Genomic DNA, 19312 nt, shown 5'->3' on the forward strand with positions numbered 1-19312 from the left:
AAAGGGAAGCTGCACTGAGAGGTAGGATGGTGCATTTTCCTTCCCGGGGAGGACGAGGAGCAGGTGAGAAGGCCCCGAAATGCATGTGTTCATAGCTACCAGGTGGCTCCGCACCCGCGTGAGTAGCTCTAAGAACAGAGCAGAAACGAATCTTCCCACGGAAGGCCAGGAAGGGACACAGGGCAGGTGCCGGTGGCGGACTAGGGCCCCGTCTGGTTTGGCTCACTCAGGGTGGAAGATTCGTTTGGGTGGAGCTCTTCCCGGCAGCTTGGGGCACCCCTTCCCCTAGGTCTCAGCACTGCCCGGCCTCACGCTGCCCACGGAGCCAATAAAAATGCAAGTCCGCAGGGGCGCCTGGCTGGCTCTGTTGGGAGAGCAGGCGACTCCTGGTCTCAGGGTGGTGAGCTCAAGCCCCAAGTATGGAGTAGAGATCACTTTAAAAAAAGAAAATGTCAGGGCGCCTGGGTGGCTCAGTGGGTTAAGCATCTGCCTTCCGCTCGAGTCAGGATCCCGGGGTCCTGGGATCGAGTCCCACCTCGGGCTCCCTGCTCAGCAGGGAGTGTGCTTCCCCCACCCCCTTCCCTGGCTTGTGCTCTCTCTCGCTCATTCTCTCTCAAATAAATAAATATAATCTTTTTAAAAAAATAAAAAAAGCAAGACACCCAGCAGAGTTAGAATTTCAGGTCAACAACACGTATTTTAAACACATAAGTATGGCCTACGTCTTACAGGTGTACTTAACGCTAAAAAGTCATCCCTTATTTATCTGAGATGCAAACTTCACAGGGCGTCCTGTATTTTATCTGGTGACCCTTGTCAGCCTATAGACCAGGCCGCCCCAGCCCCTCACAGGGGCCTGGCAGGAGAATCTGTTGGTGGGGGAACAGAAGCAGCCTTGCAAGGCTCGAACTCCCCACCTGCGGACAGGGTTAAGCTAAGACTTTTAAGGGGCCCGAAGCGGCGGGAAGGAAGGTGACCCGCCTAGAGGAGACTGAAGAGGAGGAATCCCAGGGGATGGGGGTGGGGGGAGGCATGGGGGACGTGGTGGTGGGAGACAAGAGTTGCGCTGGGGCTGAGGCCAGACCCTTGGCCTGGGTAATGGGGGCACAGGGAGCCCTACTGCCCAGGAATGGAGGGTAGCAGATGATGGCGACAGTAACAGTGTCCTTGCCCATCTGGACACACAGATCTCCCTCCTTCTTTCCTGGACTCAAGGACAAGCAGTCACCAAGACTCAGACAGGCAGGACTCCGTGCAGGAGCTCCAGGGTGCTGGACAGCCGCCAGAGCCCACCCACATCCTCAAGTGCCGCCTTCTTTCCAATTCCTGTGGAAAAGAGCAAAGCCATCCCCAAATAAGGGCACACCCCTGTCGGCACCAGCCTCTGGGGACGGTCCCTCTAGAAAAGGAGATCCTGCTATAAGCCGCCAGTGTGGGCCAGGCAAGGCAGGCGGCCCCCGGGCCCCAGTGCAGAGCCACTGCTCAGGGCAGGCCCCTCCAACTGCCACCCAGCTAGGGGACCCCTTGTCAGCAGGAGCCATTTCACGCCTGGCACCCCAGTACCTCTCGTAAGGCACCTCACTTTCATCGTCTGTGGTGTTTGGTTTGGCCCGGCCGGCAGGCCCCCCCGGCGGGGCGCAGGGGCCGAGGGCCCTAGTGGGCCTCAGGCAAAGCCAGTGTCAGCATTTCGGCCCCGCCAGGTGCAGCTGCAGGAAGCAGGTGGCCTGGCCCCTCTGGGTGCCTCTCCAAGTGACCCCTACCTCCTGGGCAGTTGTGAGGACAGAAGGGACGTTGCCGTACAAGTTTAAACCTTGCCCAGTGGACGCGGCTCTCACTCACACTTACCTGCTTCCAGGTGGGCTGCTCTGAGGGAACCCTGAGGACACATCCCTTGAGGATCCGAAGGTGCCGCAAGGTATCACTGTCCCCACCAGGAAGGCCCCCTTGAGGACCATTCATGCAATGACGTTGGCATGTTGTGGTGCCCACTCAGTGACCCCCCAATAATCCAGGCTCACAGAATTCCAATTTTGCTCAGGTGTGTGGCACCCTGTGTCAGGGAGGGTGATCTCCACTCCCAGGACCAGTCATGGGAGACCCCTCCGTTCCCTTTTGCCAGTGGCGGATTGGGCAGGGGCGGGAGACACCATTTTGGCCAATGGGATACAACCTGAGGGGGCTGGGGGTGGGTTCTGGGAAAGGCTTTTGACCTGTCTTCGAATGCAGATGTTCCTGAACATAAACGTGGTGATCCTTGTTTAGTCCGCCATCAAAAAAATATATGCGTAAACTCCCTTTGGCTAAGATGCATTTGAGGTCTCGATGCAGGAACTGATTTCTAAACTTCATGGGACAGGAAATATTTCGTTGCTTTTCAAATAATAAATCATAGCAGGTGGACTAAATGGCATCATCCTGAGGAGCAGTGCTCCCCAGGATGCTCCTCCTTCCCCACGGCAGGTGGAAGATGGCAGAAGATCAAATGAGAGTTGGAAGTGCAGGCTTTGGGGCCAACCACTTGGGTTCAATTTCTCACTTTGCCTTCTCCGAGCTGAGTTATCTCAGGCAAATTGTTTAACCTTCTGTGCCTGTTTCCTCTTGGCAAGATGGCCTAGTATTTCCTTCATTCAGCGGTGTCCCAAGCTCTTTGGATCAGCGTGCCAGCACCCAGCCATCCCACTCACCACCGCATTTGGAGGGAGATAGCTCTCGTCTGCAAGAGGTTTGGCTTGTTCTTAAGCGGGTCCCACAGGACGCCCGGCCTCCGCTGATTAGCCAGGGACAGGCACCTGAACAAGGGCAGCTAACTACTGGTGGGTTAGTGACCCGTGGAAGGATCCGGTGTGAAAACCAGGGCCCAAAAGGCAGGATGAGGAGGCCCAGTGGTAGGCCAATCTGATTCTCCAGCTTGGTAATTATAACTAGGAAATACAGAAAGATTTCACTGGTTATTAATGGGAGGACACACAAGATGGTGGTGGGGAGAAAAATGGCCACGAAGCTTGTGTTGCTTTGTTATAGCAGCAATCGGAGACTAATACGATGGTGTAGCAGAGGTACGTTAGGAGCTCATCACCAGAGAACGGATTTGACCCCAGCCTTAAGGGGGGTGGGAGGGGGGGACACAAAATAAGTGCTTCCTTGGGGCCGGAAAGGCCTGAATTTAAGAGAGGCCTCTCTTTAAGGAGTTAGGATCTGAAGTCAGCATAGAAGTCGGAAATCTCAGGGGCGCCTGGCTGGCTCAGTCAGAAGAGCATGTGACTCTTGATCTCGGGGTCGTGAGTTTGAGCCCCATGTTGGGTGTAGAGGTTACTAAAAAATAAAAAATAAATTTAAAAAAGGTTGAAAATCTCTTTTTGTCCAAGTTACCCTTGAGAAGATCTTGAACATGGACAAAATCTCTCTCGAATGAGCCCAACATGGTCAAGTTTTCCCCTGGGGATGGGATGAGCGTCGGCCGAAGGAGCTGGCTTGCAGTTAGGGGCCACACTGTATCCAAAACAAACAAGCAGGCAAGCGAAGACAGCTTAGAACAGGGAAGTTACGCTCTGTCCTGAGTCACCCCCACAAGGGGAGGCTCACAGGACCCCAGACCATCAAAGGGAAAGACACCCAACCCCTGCCTCACGCTTGCTCTGGGCCACCACACAATCACTGATGGGAACGACAGGTGGCAATAGTCACACTTTTTTTTTTAACCTTATTTTGTCCCCCATATGTGAGTTGGAAATGCCTCTCCAGGACTAAGCGGGACCCATCTTCCTCCGCCACGAGCCTCCCCGCGTCTGGGATGGCCCGCCCTAGGACTGTTCCTGGCAACTGGTCCTCGAGGTCCAAGGGGGTCTGAGACTCTGCCTTCGTCCTGCCCTTGACGTGTCCTCTCAGGCAAGGTTCCTTCTCTGGCCGGATGTGTCTTCTAGGACAAGGCTTTTCAAAAAGGTGGCCATGCCTTGTGAGGTTGTGTGTAGCAGTAAGGACAGCTGTGTGGCTAACTTTTCCCATGTTCCATTTTCGGTTTTGCTCCGTTTTTCTGATACAAGGGTAATGACACATTTAAGGAGTGGTATAAATAGTAACCCAGATGGACAAGTGGGAGCGGCCACGGGCTCTGTGGCCAACCCTTGCGAGATGTCCAGGCCAGATCTTTTTATGGCTTATTTTTTATAATCTAGAACAATCTCACTGAGGTTTTGGTACGGCAGGTGGGTTAAGTTAGATTGCATTCATTTAAAGAGTTGGGGAGGTGAGATTCTGCTTGGAAATGTGTTGTGTCACTTTAGTTGTTATAGCAGCGAATGGATGCGACGCTAGCGAAGAAAGAAGGGAAAAATGACGAAGTCTTCGATCAGGTTTCAAGTTTCTCCCCAGGGTCTTTCTATCTGTAGTTCTGGGATTTTTACCATCACGTTGGAAAATGCCGGAAAGGGCTGTTCGTGAGACCGGCCACGGCACTGAAACCCAGCTGGGTGCTGAGGCGTCTAGCCCCCGAAGCTCAAGGAGGAATTCCAAACTGAAGCGAGAGTTCGTGGTAGCTGGATGTTTCCACCAATGAATCAAAAACGACTTATCCTGCAATAATTATGCAGGAGGCTGAGGCATCATGAGCAAGTAAGTATGTGGCTCTGCCTTCAGGGAGCTGAGTGAAGGGGGACAGCCGGACAGCAGAAGCATCAGAAGCAGAGAAGGGGGCTGGCTGTGCCCCAGGGGGGCTCAAGGGGGGCAAGGCCCCCCGGCCTGCGGTTCCCAGTCCTCCACGGGCATAGAGGACCACTGGCCACCGACTGTGGGACATCAGATGCCACTCTGAGTCAGGCACTGTGGAGTCCCCCTTGCTCGTACCCGACTCCACACACGGGCTGTGTCAATGCACAGGACACGAGTTGGGGGTATGTGCTTCCTTCACAGAGGGGTCCAGGCCCACAGAATGGGAACCCTCCTGGTGGGCCCCAAATTCTGGGAGGGATCAGTTTGCAGGCGCTGAGACACCGGCCATCCGTCGAATGCGTGTGCGTGTGCGTGGTGCGGGCAGACTGAGTGAAGGTGGCTGTGGGTAATCAGCTGTTGGATCTGGTACCTTCTCCCATTGCCTGAGAGCCCACAGAGGAAAATGAGCCGTGGCTGCCGTTCTGGCTCGGTGCGTGGTAAGCCCTTATCAGAGACTGCAATTCTCAGAAGACGGGAGGGTCCCTCCGGAGACAAAGACCAGTGACAGTGGATCTTCCCCGGGAGGCGGGAGAAGTGAAGATTCTCGGGCCGAGAGCGGGCAGCCTCCCTTCTTCTCTCCTGTGGGTAGGGCCGGCCACCTAAGACACCAGGGAACCAGGGCCTCCCACGATGTCTCAAGAGCCATGGGCATGCACAGCACTCTAGGGTCTGAATGCACCGGGCATCCCGCGTCTGTTCAAGTTCACCTGAACTCTGTCTCCTCAACCTTGGCGCCCTCGCCACCTCTGGTTTCCAGGCCCGGTCTGGGCTCATCTGCACAGCTCTGTAGCACCCCGTGTCAACCCTGAACGGTCACTCGCCCAAGTGACCGCAGTCCCAGCAAGAGGGCTGTGAATGCGAGGAGGCGGAAAAGCCATCGGGACCCCAGTCCTTTCCGGAAACTTCCAGTAACGCCGCCGGCAAGAGCAGCTCAGTGGGCATCACGGCCTAACGAGGAATAAAAGACGAGAAGGTGCTAGTTGGAATGGAGGCTTAGGCATTCTGATAAAGGAGTAACAGTAAACGTCACTGGGAAAAATTCACAATCAGACCGAAACAAAATATATTTATTAGAAATATTACACAGTCATACATCATACACTTCTCCATGTTAATAGTTAAATACATCCATGTTGGCGTGTCACGTCCTGGATGTGCTCTTGTAGGAACGAGGCCACAGATGTATCAACTGCATCCAACTAATGTAGTTAAAATTAGGGAGCTACGGAGGATGTTCCAGACTTAGCCAAAGTCTAACCTGGGTCAAGAAAAGTGAAACACCCAGGGAGCTTGGGCAAAGGAGATATTAAAAATACTTTTTTAAAAAGGTAGCTAAGCTCTATATCTCTTACTGCATGTCCTTGGTGGCTCATCTCAAAATGGCACACAAGCTTGGGAATGGGAGAAGCTGCAGCTGGATTTGGCAAGTGGTTGTGCAGAGAAGGGCCCGAGTCCCCTCCTTCCACAGGCCAGTGGGACACCTGCCCTCCACCCCCCCATGGGGAAGTGGGAGAAGAAGCTTCAGAGAAATGGCCAGTGTTGTCTGGGGGAAGAGAATCCTGCAGATATTCGTCACCTCCAGATGGCTAATTGCTTTGGGATGCTTCGGATGGTCTCAACAAAAGCTCCAAAACAATAGCTGAATGAAGAACGAAAACCAGAGACTAACCTCATTTCTGAAGCAAGAAGGAATAGGACAAGAGAAGTGGGTGTTTGCCGGGTTCCTCAAAACAAGAACCCTGGGGAGCAGGGCCATGGTGCTAACCCTCAGCCAACAGAGCTCCTGTCCATGGAAGATCTCACAATGATGAAAACCATGGACCTCTCTCTAGGTCTTTAAAAAACTCCGTTCTTTTGGGCCTGGCATTTTGCATCTATCTTTTCTAGAAGAACAATGCATTAAAAAAAGGGGGGGGGGATCTGCAGAACCACTGCATGACTTTAAATGACTACTGGCTGAAGGGAGATGAGAACAAAAGTGGATATTGCAAGCCTCAGGACAGAAAACTGGAAATGGTACAATTGGCTGACGCGACCTTGTTTTCTCAATTGATCAATTTTCCACGTTCACCTTGTGCTTGGAGCGCTCTGGCTAAAAATGGATCTGAAAACCCCATCCTGTGGCCCAGCCCCAGGGCCCGGACAGCATCCCCCCGACCGCCAGGTCCCCTAAGTGCTGGAAGGCCTGGTCCTGCAGCCCAGCCACCTTCAGTCCCTCTCCCGGGACCCGGCAGGGAGGGCCAGACGGGCCCCTAACACCACTTGTGTTTCTATGAGCAGGACACATGCTTCCCCTTCTAGAAGCATGCCCACTGGCAAAGAAAATGGTAGCCAAGGAGCTTCTTTGAGTTATAAAAATAAATGGCACATGACCTTTCTTTTATAGGACATTTCTTTCCTTCTTTTTCCCCTAAAGGGAGCAGGCTCAGCGTAGGGCGAGGGGAAAGAGCACCACGACCACAGTGCATGACACTGCTTGGCCGAGAGCTGGATCATCTGACTCATTTACAGTAATCACTAAAAACAGGGTGCCAATAACGCTGAACACCCCCTCCAGGTATCCCAAGCACCTCAACTGCCTCTCCCACACAAACCCTGCAGTAAATCCAGATTAAACACATAGACCGACAGTTCAACCCAACTCCTCGGGATATTACCTTCCCCCACTGCAATGGAGAGCAAGGCAGAAGCTCCGGGGTAATGAAAACTCATCAGTTATGTCAACAAAGGACAGACACGTGAAGCAACACAACGGGAGTACTTTCCATTTGGATATGTGCATCAGGAAGGAGTAAATTAAATTTGTTCAGACTGCGCCTCTGACTCCCATGTGAAAACAAAGGAGCCACTGAGTGGGGGGGGTCACCTTTACCAAACTGCCCAGCCCCAAGCTGTGCTCACGGCCCCACCCTGGGGAGCGAGATCAAAAGCGGTCTCTCCTCTCAGGGGTTGTCAGGGGAACTCTGAAAATATACAGACTAGATCCCCGCTCCCGTTGTTCCAGATGCTCTGATTCAACGGATGGGGCAGGCCAGGGGTGTGTGCTTTGAACCAGCTCCCCGGAAGGTTCTGACCTGGAGCCACAAAGGAGAACCCTCAGCAGGCAATGGGTGGAGGCTTGAGAAGGAGGGATGGACCCTCCGCAGAGCCCAGCAGCCGCCTCTCCCGAGGTGGTCCGGAGGGAGGGGCTAACACATGCCTCTTCCGGGACAGGGCCTGGGCCGCCAAGCAGCCATCCCGTAACTGCCAGTGACAGAGGATAGCGCAGCCCTTTGGTGCTGACGAGTCACCTGACTGCCCAGGGGAGCCACACCTTCATGGGCTACGCAACGTGCATCCACGTGCCCACCACGAGCACCTGCCTGGGGTGCCCACTTGCACTTCTGAGCCCCCTCTCCCTCCGGGGCTGTTCTGGCGGGAGCTCTGCTGTCGGCCCTTACAAGAGAGCAGACGTGGAGCCATCTCTGCCCACCCCTCAGGGCTTGCTTTGGCCCTGCAAATGCGAAGGGCCTGATGGGGCACTAAAACCCAAGTCCAGAGTTGAAATAGTGTTCACATTTGCTGTCTGCCTGGTATCCCCAAACATACACACCTCTTCGGCCTGTGTGTGCAAACACACGAAGACCTGGGTGGGCAAGGGAGGACCGTTCTGCACCGGGCCGAATGTGTGTGGGCTTTCATGAAGGGCAATGGGAATGAAGGGGGGGGAGAGGGGATGACGACACACAAAGGGAGGGGGCGACAGTGGCTGACGTCTCCCTTTCAGCACGGAGGTTCTGAGCGTGAGCATGTGCAAGCACACAGATGCACACTTCTGTCTGCGGACCACCCCACGGGGGGACACCGCCCCCAGCGACCCAGGGGCTGCTTTGTATTCTCACACCTCTTCTCCTCCATCCAGAGATTCCAATCAGTGACAGCGAGATCTAAAAAGCGTGATCAAGTTCTAGGTGTCACAACTATTGTCTAGCACGCAAGCACGTTTCCGCAAAAAGAAGGGCTCGTGGGTTTCCAGGCGGTGCGAGACCGAAATGTTTGTCTTTTTGCATTTTGCTGTGTGTTTCTTTTTTGGAGGGGGTGGGCGGTGGCAAGGGCAGAGTTTTTCTAAAGGCAGGAGCCCGGGTTTTTAGTGAAAAGATGACTGCTTTGGAAGTGCTGTTGGTGGTGGATCCCGGCAGCTCACGGGTGAAGTTGCACTGCGTGACCTGAGATGTCCTACTGGGTTCTCGTGGAGGGAGCCTGGGCTGAAGGACAGAGGCCCATGCAGGGAGCAAAGCTTCCCCAGCTGACACTCCAAATGCATCTGGATTTAAAGCGGATGTGCGGCGGAACTCCGCTCCGTTTCTTGTTTGCGTGTTGGTCCCCCTGGATGGAGCGCTGTGGGCGGTGGTGGATGGAGCAGGGCCTGTGGAAAGTGACCAGGTGCTTCGAGGACCAGCTGCAGGCTGGGGTGGGCGGTGTCTCTCGGGCCCTTGGGCTTTACGTCTCAAAGTACTTGTAGATCTGGGCCACGTACTGCATCACGCTCTGCCAGTCGGGCCGGTCTGTGTACAGCATCTCACTGAGCTCCTGCAGGAGAAAAGAAGAGGTCACGCTGGGGACACCACAGACCGCCCCCGACCTTCCCACAAAGGGGCTTGGCTGCAGGTTGGGGCTGGTGTTGCCTAGAAACCCTCCTCCACCTGCTTGGACAGAAGGTGTAGGCAACACTGAAGTGCTGTTAAATGTGATTTAAGTTAAAAGTGTTTTATTCCTATTTAATCAAGAGATGCCATCCCTTAAAAAAAATTTTTTTTAAAGATTTTATTTATTTGAGAGAGGATAGTGAGAGAGAGCATGAGGCGGGGAGGGGCAGAGGGAGAGGGAGAAGCAGACTCCCCGCTGAGCAGGGAGCCCGACGTGGGACTGGGTCCCAGGACCCCAGGATCACAACCCAAGCTGAAGGGAGATGCCTAACTGACTGAGCCACCAGGGCATCCCGAGATACTGTCCCCTTTAAAAAACATTAGGCATGACTTCCTGCCCCTTTCATCTTTTTTTTTTTTTAAAGATTTTATTTATTTATTTGAGAGAGAGAGAATGAGAGAGAGCACATGAGAGGGGGGAGGGCCAGAAGGAGAAGCAGACTCCCTGCCGAGCAGGGAGCCTGATGTGGGACTCGATCCAGGGACTCCAGGATCATGACCTGAGCCGAAGGCAGTCGCTTAACCAACTGAGCCACCCAGGCACCCCCCCTTTCATCTTAATAACATGACAGCATTAAAAAAATTTTGTAAAGAGAAAGTCATCCATAACTCCATTATCATAGGATGATTTCCATTTTTCTAAGTTATATTGGAATGTGCACCTTTGTTCTCCCACACTTCCATCACGTGGATGTACTAGCGTGTGCTCTGTGCTTTTATTTTATTATTTTTTTTAGGGGGGTGGTGGGAGGGGCAGAAGGAGAGGGAGAGAGAGAATCTCAAGCAGGCTCGATCCCAGGAGCCTGAGATCATGACCTGAGCTGAAATCGAGTCGGACGCTCAAGCGGCTGAGCCGCCCAGGCGCCCCTATGGCTTTTCTTTTCTTTTTCTTTAAATTAATTTATTTATTTGTCAGAGAGAGAGAGAGCACAAGCAGGGGGAGTGCCAGGCAGAGGGAGAAGCAGACTCCCCACTGAGCAAGGGAGCCCGATGCGGGACTCGATCCCAGGACCCTGGGACCACGACCTGAGCTGAAGGCAGACGCCTAACCGACTGAGCCGCCCAGGTGTCCCCCGCATTGTGCTTTTTCACTTAACGTTCTCCATACACAACTTGACAAGTGAATGTACTGTGTCGCTGGCTGTCACGGCAGTTAAGGCTCACGGTCCAAGGAACGGCTGCCCCACAATCGACATGACATCTAATGCGACGTGTAGCCTGTGTTCACTTCTTCACGTTACAGACTTTACGGTAAGCATCTTTGTGGCGTGTTGTTGAATTCATGGCTTGAGATGAATTCTCACGAGTGGGATGACCACAAAAGCCCTGAACCAACTGAACATGCAACCACTGTCTTATCAGGATTAAGTGTTAGACCATTTAACGTTTGTTGTTGTTGTTGCTCTTTCTCCCCTAGTTTCGTAGGTGATCAGCAAGGAGACAGTGGAGACCAGAGCATGACAGGCAGGAGGGCTGGCTGCTCTCTATCAAGCAGCCAGTCAACTGTTCCCAAAATGTCTGCCGCAGAACATATTAAATAATTCACTTGGGGATTGAATTTGGATTCTTTTGTGTTCACGAGAAAACAGTAGGAAAGGACTCTGATGTAAAGCCAGGAGCAGGGATGTGGTGGAAAAGCAAGGTTGAACTTACTTAGCATATCTGTTCTTGGGTGGTGACAGAAATGTGACCTGTAACCGGCCATTTATTTTGTTTCTACGACACCTAAATATCTTTTACGAGTTTTGCTTTTTTTTTTTTTTTTAAAGATTTTTATTTATTTATTTTGAGACAGAGAGAATGAGAGACAGAGAGCATGAGAGGGAGGAGGGTCAGAGGGAGAAGCAGACTCCCTGCCGAGCAGGGAGCCCGATGCGGGACTCGATCCCGGGACTCCAGGATCGTGACCTGAGCCGAAGGCAGTTGCTTAACCAACTGAGCCACCCAGGCGCCCCACGAGTTTTGCTTCTTGATTGTGCTGAAAAAATGACCAGCTTAGCAATGGCAAGGATGTGTCTTCTGTCTCGGAGAGGACGCGGGAGTCCGATCAATATTCACAGCTCTACTCAGACTATCTCATCATGCCTGAATCTGACAACAGTAACATTAAAACCATTTTGGTCCATTGTCAACATCACACCCGAACATATCTGAAGAAATACTATAGCGTGTTTCAGGAGGAGGGAGCGTCTCCAAATCTGAGGCCGCATGACATTTATGTGTATTAGTGGCTGAAAACCTTTCAAGATAGAAAGAACCAGGCCCAGATGGTTTCACTGGAAAATTCTGCCAAATACTCAAGGAAGAAATAATACCAATTCTCCACACTCTCTTCCAGAAAACAGAAGAGGAGGCACACCTCCTCACTCATTCTGTGAAGCCAGCATCGCCCTAATACCAAAGCAGACAGAAACATGGCGAGAAAGCTCCCCACTTCCCACATGGACACAGACACAAAAATCCTTAACAAACATTAGCAAATTGAATCAGGATCAAGCGGGGTCCACGTCAGGAATGCCACACAGGCTCAACATCCATCAGTGTTACTCATATGAACAGACTTAATAAGAAAAATCATATGATCGTATCAACAGATGCAGAAAAAGCATTTACACACGTACCTGGAAGATATTTGTGGGTTCGGTTCCAGACCCGCCACAGTAAAGCAAACACAGCAAAAACGAGTCAAATGAATTTTTTGAGTTTCCGGTGCATGAAAGTTACGTTTTCACTATACGGCAGTCTAACATGTGTGCAATGATGTATGTCTAAAAAAGCCCAACAAGGTACATTTGACTCTCGCACAACACAAGCTTGAACCGTGCGGACTCACTCATGTGTGGGTTTTTTTTGATAAATAGAGTATGGTACTATATGTATATTTTCTCTTCCTTATGATTTTCTTAATAATATATTTTTCCTTGGGCGCCTGGGTGGCTGAGTCGGTTAAGCCTCTGCCTTCGGCTCAGGTCATGATCCCGGGGTTCTGGGATCGAGCTCCGCATCGGGCTCCCCGCTCAGCGGGGAGCCTGCTTCTCCCTCTGTCTCTGCCTCTCTCTCTCTCATGAATAATAAAAAAAAAATCTTAAAAAAATAAGAAAAACATATTTTTCCTCTACCTTACTTTACGAATATAGTATGTAATATACAAAACATAAAAAAAAATTTGTTAATCGATTGTTTACATTGTCAGTAAAGCTTCTGCTCAACAGTAGGATATTAGCAAAGTTTCTGGGGAGTCAAAAGTTATACAGAGATTTTCGACAGCCTGGGGGGGGTTGGTGCCCCCAGCCTTAATTAAAAAATATTTTAGGGCGCCTGGGTGGCTCAGTCGGTTAAGCAACTGCCTTCGGCTCAGGTCGTGATCCTGGAGTCCTGGGATCGAGTCCCGCATCGGGCTCCCTGCTCGGCAGGGAGTCTGCTTCGTCCTCTGACCCTATCCCCTCTCATGTGTTCTCTCTCTCTCATTCTCTCTCTCTCAAATAAATAAATAAAATCTTTAAAAAAAAATTTTATTGCTAAAAAAATGCTAACCATCATTTAAGCTTTCAGCAAGGTGTAATCACTGATGACACAGCACCATCACAAATAAAATAATAATAAATTTATTATAAATAATAATCCCAAGAATTTCCAAAATGTGACACAGAGACACAAAGTGAACACGTGCTGTTGGCAAAATGGAGGTGACAGACTTGCTGGATGCAGGATTGCCACACACAAAAAATGCAGTATCTGTGAAGCTCAATACAGTGAAACATGAGTGGGGTATGCCTGTTTACAAAATTCAACAACTATTCATGATAAAAACTCCCCCAAAGCTAGAAAAATAGAAGATAACATACAAAAACCAACAGCTGACCTCAAACTTAATGGTGAGGGACTGAACACTTTCCCACTAAGATCAGGAGAAAAGAACAAGGCAAGCATGTCTTCTCTCGCCTTTCCTACTCAACACTGTACCAGAAGTTCTAGTTAATGCAATAAGGCAAGAAAAAGAAACAAAAGGCATACAGACTGGAAAGGCAGAACTAAACCTGTCTTTATTTGCAGACAACATGATTGTCCATGTAAAAAACTCCAGTCCACCAAAAAACCCATTGGAACTAATATGCAAGTCTAGCAAGATCTCAGTCAATAGCTTTCCTATTATATGCCATCAATGAATAACTGAAATGGGAAACCAAACCAAACCATTTAAATGGCATTAAATTTTAAAAAAGGATATATATGCAAAAAACTTGTTTATAAAACACTATATGCAGAAAACTACAAAGCAATGATGGAAAAAATCAAGCCGCTCTAAATAAATGAAGAGTATTGTATGTTCATGGATAGGAAGACTGAGTATTGACAAAAATGTCAATTCTTCCCAATCTGATCTATGGATACAACACAATCCCAATCAAAATCCCAGCAAGCTTTTTTTTTGGGGGGGGGGGAGTAAATATTGACAAACTGATTCTATAATTTATAAAGCAAAGGTACTAGGACAACCAAAGAAATTCTAAAAAGAAGAATAAGGTTGGAAGACTTGATTTCATGATCTATCAAGTTGTATGAATCAGGATAGTGTGGTATTGACCAAGTGACAGACGCTCAGATCATGTTATATCTATTTTACCACAATAAGAATAATTGAAAAAAAAAAAAAGATAAGGCTTCCTGCCCTTGGGAGCTCATGGTCTTGGGGGGATGGAGATAAGTCCTATAATCAGATAAATTACAATGTAATGCTGCATGAGCTACGTAGTACTATGAGTAAATTGTGCATTAAGAGCCCAAAAGGTGGGCATGGCTGTCCTGGATGCAGGGTCATGGAGGAGGTAAGATGTGGGCTCTGGAGAAGGCCTGCCTGCTTGACTCTTGCCTGTGCTATTCACTAATGTGTGACCTTTTATGGAACTGCACCTGCCTCAGTGTCCCACCTACAGGAGCATCTGTCTCCACAGGATTCCTGAGAGGGCTCAATGAGTCAACACATGGAAAATGCCTGGGGGCGCCTGGTGGCTCAGTTGGTTAAGTGTCTGATTCCTAATTTCAGGTCAGGTCATGATCTCAGGGTTGCAAGATCGAGTCCCGCGTCGGGCTCTGCGCTTGGCACGGAGTCTGCTTCTCTCTCTTTCTCCCTCTCTCTCTTCCCCTCCCCCTGCTTGCATGTGCTTGCTCTCTCTAAATAAATAAATAAAATCTTAAAAAACAACAAAAAAAGAAAATGCTTGGCGCATAGTCAACACGAAAAAATATTTTTCATACTATTAAACTCAAATCAACTCTAAGTAGCCCTCATAAAGTTTGTACAGCAGAGCAACTCAGTTATGCCTAAGGAATCATTCTGATGCCCTCTTAAAATCCAGAGTTGTAAAGACCTCCCCGTCCTGATCTCTGTGTGTGGTGACTGTTTGGGTGGCTTACTCCGCAGGCAACACCCTCACAGACTATATGATTCAGCACGAGGGTGTTCCCTTCACCAGGACAGAAACACACCAACGCTCGGAGGACACACATTCTGGCTGTTCTTCCAGTAACGGCCATGATATTACCTGTCCTCTCTCACCAATTCTTTCTGTGAGGAGTTGCTCACACTTGTGATAGGATGGGCTAAACCTCTCTGTCACACTGTGGCCAAAAAGGAATGCATTCTAAAATTGGGAGAACATGTCAAGCTTTCACTTAAAAAATAATCTCATCCTTGCTAATATGCCACACCCAGAAACCTGTATTTACTTGGATCTGCACCTGTAAGTGAATTTTTTCCCCTCACTAATCTTCCAATAGACTTTGATCAAAGACCTGGGGTTATTACTGCTGCCAGTTCTGACTGTATATATTTTAGAAGTATCCTGTGTAATTAAGAACTATTTTTCAATCCACATCAAGGTACAGCAAAGCAAATTTCATAATGTAGGAAGTTTCTGTTTTGTTGGTGGCACAAGTTAGTTAAATTGCTCACAAACATCCCTAAATGCTTTTGAGATTAATTATTATGCTTGTCTCACAGTATCTCCTCACAGACATCTGTAAAAATGAAACTGCTGGCTCTGACAATTGGTTCAACAAGATGATCTCATTCCTAGCTTTCACTAACTCCTGCCTTATGTCAGATAAAATATAGGGAAAAAACGTTAAATTAAAAAAGAAGCAAATGTTAGCTGCAACACGACAAAGAAAAACATATTCTGTGTATACTATTGTCTACCAAGTTCTCATTTTTTTTCTTGGATTCCTTATGTTTAATTATCTGTTGTTACTTGTTAGCTGTTCAGTGTTTCAGAAGGGAAGATAAATCAGGCTCTTTTTACTCCATCTTGGCCAGACATGTGTGTCACCTCCTTTCTAAATTCTCTAGCCTCTTATTTATGTGACAGGGACATCTGTTTCTTTAAAAGTTTCATAGAATTTGGACTTACTGGGATTTTTTGCATGCATGACTACATTTTTAAACAATGAATTTGATTTCTTTAATGGATAAAGTTCTATTTCGTTTTGAGTGAGTTTTGGAGAAATACATTTAGTATTTGAAGAAATATATTTACATTTCTTTAGAAAATTGCTCATTCTGTTTTAAACATATTGGTGTAACACTGTTCATAGTACTGACGTTTCTATGACAGCTGGACTTTTGCTTTTTCATTTCTCAGATTCCCCACATCCTCTGAGGGTTACAGACCTGTGGCTCACTGTGACTTCCATTTGGATTTTCCCAATCACTGATGAGACTGAACATCTTTTTAAATGTTTATGAGCCACTCGTGGTTTGCCTATTCTAGCCTTTGATAATTTTCTACTAAGTTGTGTTTTTATTATTAGTTAGTAGAAATTATTTATAGATTATCTGTCTTCTCTTTACTTTTTATGCAGTTCTGTTATGATGTGTCTGGGTAGGTATTTTGCATGATTCATCTTGTTTGAGGTTCATTAAGAACCTATGGTCTTTCATCATTCTGGAAAAACTTCAGGCACCATTTCTTCAAATATTCTCTCTCCCATTCTTTCTTTCCTCTTCTTCTGGAATTCCCATTGGCCATGGGACTTAGAAATTGTCTGGTTTTATCTTCCATTCGCTTAAGCTCTGTAACAGACACTATCAGTTGGTTAATCTAATAGTTATTCCCAACCTGTCTATCCCTTGTAGGCTTCCTGCTAAAGAGAATGGAGAATATAAATTGCTTACTTTCTCAAATTCCCTCACAGCTGGGGTGACCATGTAACAAGAGTACTGCCAATGAACTGAGGGGCTCTGGGAAGCCTTTTGATTTCCTTGTCAAAGGGGGAAGATATGAGGCACTTGTTCTATCCTTTCCCCCTCCTTCCTGTCCAGCAGATGGGAATGATGTCTGGAGCACGGCAGCCATGTTCAACCACAGAGGACATGGGGACAAAGAGCCAACAGATTAAAGATGGTGGAGTGTAGATAAGACACACTCTGGAGTCCTTGATTACAATACTGAACAGTGAACCAATCCTGAAACTACTTCTGGACTTCTCATTAAAAAAAATAAAATTAACAGCTTTATGGTTGAAGCAACTATTATTAGTTGGGTTTTCCATTTCTTGAATTTGTCTTTTTTTAAAAAAGATTTATTTATTTATTTGAGAGAGAGCACACACATGTACATGAGTGTGTGTGTGTGTGGGGGGGTAAGGGCAGAGGGGGTCTCATGACCCTGAGATCTTGACCTGAGCCAAAATCAAGAGTTGAACACCCGACAGACTGAACCACGCAGGCATCCCCCCATTTCTTGAATTTGAATACATACTAATACAATCCCTCTATTATATTTTCCACTTTTTAAATGTCTGTTTCATGTTCTGGATAATCTCCTTAGTTCTATTTTCCAGCTCAGTAGTTCTCTCTTCTGCTATATCTAATCAGTTTTTCAATCCGAGGGGCTTTTTTAATTTCTAATTTTTATTTCTACTAGTTTCATTTGATTCTTTTTCCAAATCTTTTTTTTAATAGTACCACGGTCCTTATGATTTTTATTTCCTCTTTTACCTCTTTAATATGTTTAAACATAGTCTTTTGTAGTCTCTTATTATTTTATTATCCCACATTCTGGTAGCTGATCCTCTTGTTTGCTCTATCTGCTGATTAGCTCAACTAGATCATTTTCTTGAGTGTTTTGTAATTTTGGATTGTGAATGTATTTTCAGTGGCCATTGTACCACGAGCCCAGAAGATTTGTGCCTCAGATAGTATAAACTAGGGGCTTCTTACAGCACAGATATAAATTTGAACTCCAAACCTCATCTGGCCCAGTTTTCTTTTCTTGCAGATTTTCCTTTTTTTGGCCACACACACACACAATCTAAGGTGGAAACCAAGCTTCTGTATCACTTCCCTTGACTGGCGGGTAGAGCTGTTTATTTTCCCCTTCGCTAAGAAGAACATCATTTTGTGACCTTGGGTTTTGTGCAAGGGTCTCAGTACTAATGTTCTGTCTACGGGAGCTCAGCACCTTGCTCTTGTTCCTGTGTGGGCATTAAATAAAACCTATACCCATTAGGGAGCCTTTTACTATGAGCCCTCTACCAGCACTCCCAGGCCCACTTCTGAGGCTTGCCAGTCTTAGTTTATGCCTCGTGGCTCTGGTTTTCACTTCTCTTTGAATTTCTGACATCTGGCCATCTCCCATTCTTTCTTCTGACCACACCTATGTGTTGATATTTTTATAATTACATTTCATCCAGATTTCTAGGTGACTTGAACAACAGGGCTTTAATAATGCAGTCCACTGTGCTTCCAGATATGAAATTTATCCACAATGAAATCTTTGAAAAAACTCTAAATCATATGTGGCTAGACAACTGAATTAAAAAAAAAATTTTTTTTTTTGAAAGAGGCTCCACACCCAGTGCATAGCCCAATGCGGGGCTTGAACTCACAGCCCTGAGAATTGAGACCTGAGCTGAGATCAAGTCAGATGCTGAACCGACTGAGCCACCCAGGTGCCCCAGTAATATTTTCATATTTGGGATCATGAGAAACAGATCTTTAGCAAATGGATTTTAATGTGTTTTTTTTTTTAAAGATTTGACAGAGAGAGACACAGCGAGAGAGGGAACGCAAGCAGGGGAAGTGGGAGAGGGAGAGGCAGGCTTCCCGCGGAGCAGGGAGCCCAACGCGGGGCTCGATCCCAGGACCTGGAATCATGACCTGAGCTGAAGGCAGACGCCCAACGACTGAGCCACCCAGGTGCCCCCATAATTAGTTTTTGATATAGTGTTCAGTGATTCATTAGTTAAGTATAACACCCAGTGCTCATCACAGCACGTGCCCTCCTCAATACCCATCACCCTGTTACCCCCTCCCCCCACCCTCCTCCCCTCTGAAACCCCCAGATTGCTTCTCAGGGTCCATAATCTCTCATGGTTCATCTCCCTCTCTGATTTCTCCCCCTTTGGATTTCCCCCCCCTTTCCCCTATGGTCCTCCGTGCTAGTGCTTATGTTCCACATATGAGTGAAACCATATGATAATTGTCTTTCTGCTTGACTTACTTCACTTAACATAATCCCCTCCAGGTCCATCCATGTCGATGCAAATGGTGGGTATTCATCGTTTCTGATGGCTGAATAATATTCCATTGTGTATATAGACAACATCTTCTTTATCCATTCAACTGTTGCAGGGCATCTCAGCTCCTTCCACAGTTTGGCTGTCGTGGACATTGCTATGAACATTGGGGTGCAGATGCCCCTTCTTTTCACTACGTCTGTATCTTTGGGGTAAATACCTAGTAGTGCAATTGCTGGGTTGTAGGGTAGCTCTATTCTTTTTTTCTTTTTTTTAAAGATTTTATTTATTTGACAGAGAGAGACACAGTGAGAGATGGAACACAAGCAGGGGGAGTGGGAGAGGGAGAAGCAGGCTTCCCGCGGAGCAGGGAGCCCGATGCGGGACTCGATCCCAGGACCCGG

The 19312-nt window shown here is 48.0% G+C and overlaps 1 protein-coding gene across 7 annotated transcripts in view; it reads right to left on the reverse strand.

Moving 5' to 3' along the window:
* Window positions 1–5391: 5391 nt before the first annotated feature.
* The window catches only part of SPECC1 (sperm antigen with calponin homology and coiled-coil domains 1), a 276684-nt gene continuing 262763 nt past the window's right edge, over window positions 5392–19312 (reverse strand). For 3 of the 7 annotated variants that reach the window (XM_064583462.1, XM_064583453.1, XM_064583454.1), the window contains one exon: window positions 5397–9273. In XM_064583462.1, the coding sequence (XP_064439532.1) occupies window positions 9184–9273 (90 nt within the window). In that variant the 3' untranslated portion in view covers window positions 5397–9183. Of the gene's footprint in view, window positions 9274–18892; window positions 19051–19312 lie in introns of all 7 variants that reach the window. The other 4 variants (XR_010408729.1, XM_064583452.1, XM_064583451.1 and 1 more) reach the window with 4 other exon arrangements.

This window comes from Mirounga angustirostris, unplaced genomic scaffold (genome assembly GCF_029215605.1).
Source record: "Mirounga angustirostris isolate CCGP_5_RB_7025 unplaced genomic scaffold, mMirAng1.0.hap1 SCAF_17, whole genome shotgun sequence".
NCBI lineage: Eukaryota > Metazoa > Chordata > Mammalia > Carnivora > Phocidae > Mirounga > Mirounga angustirostris.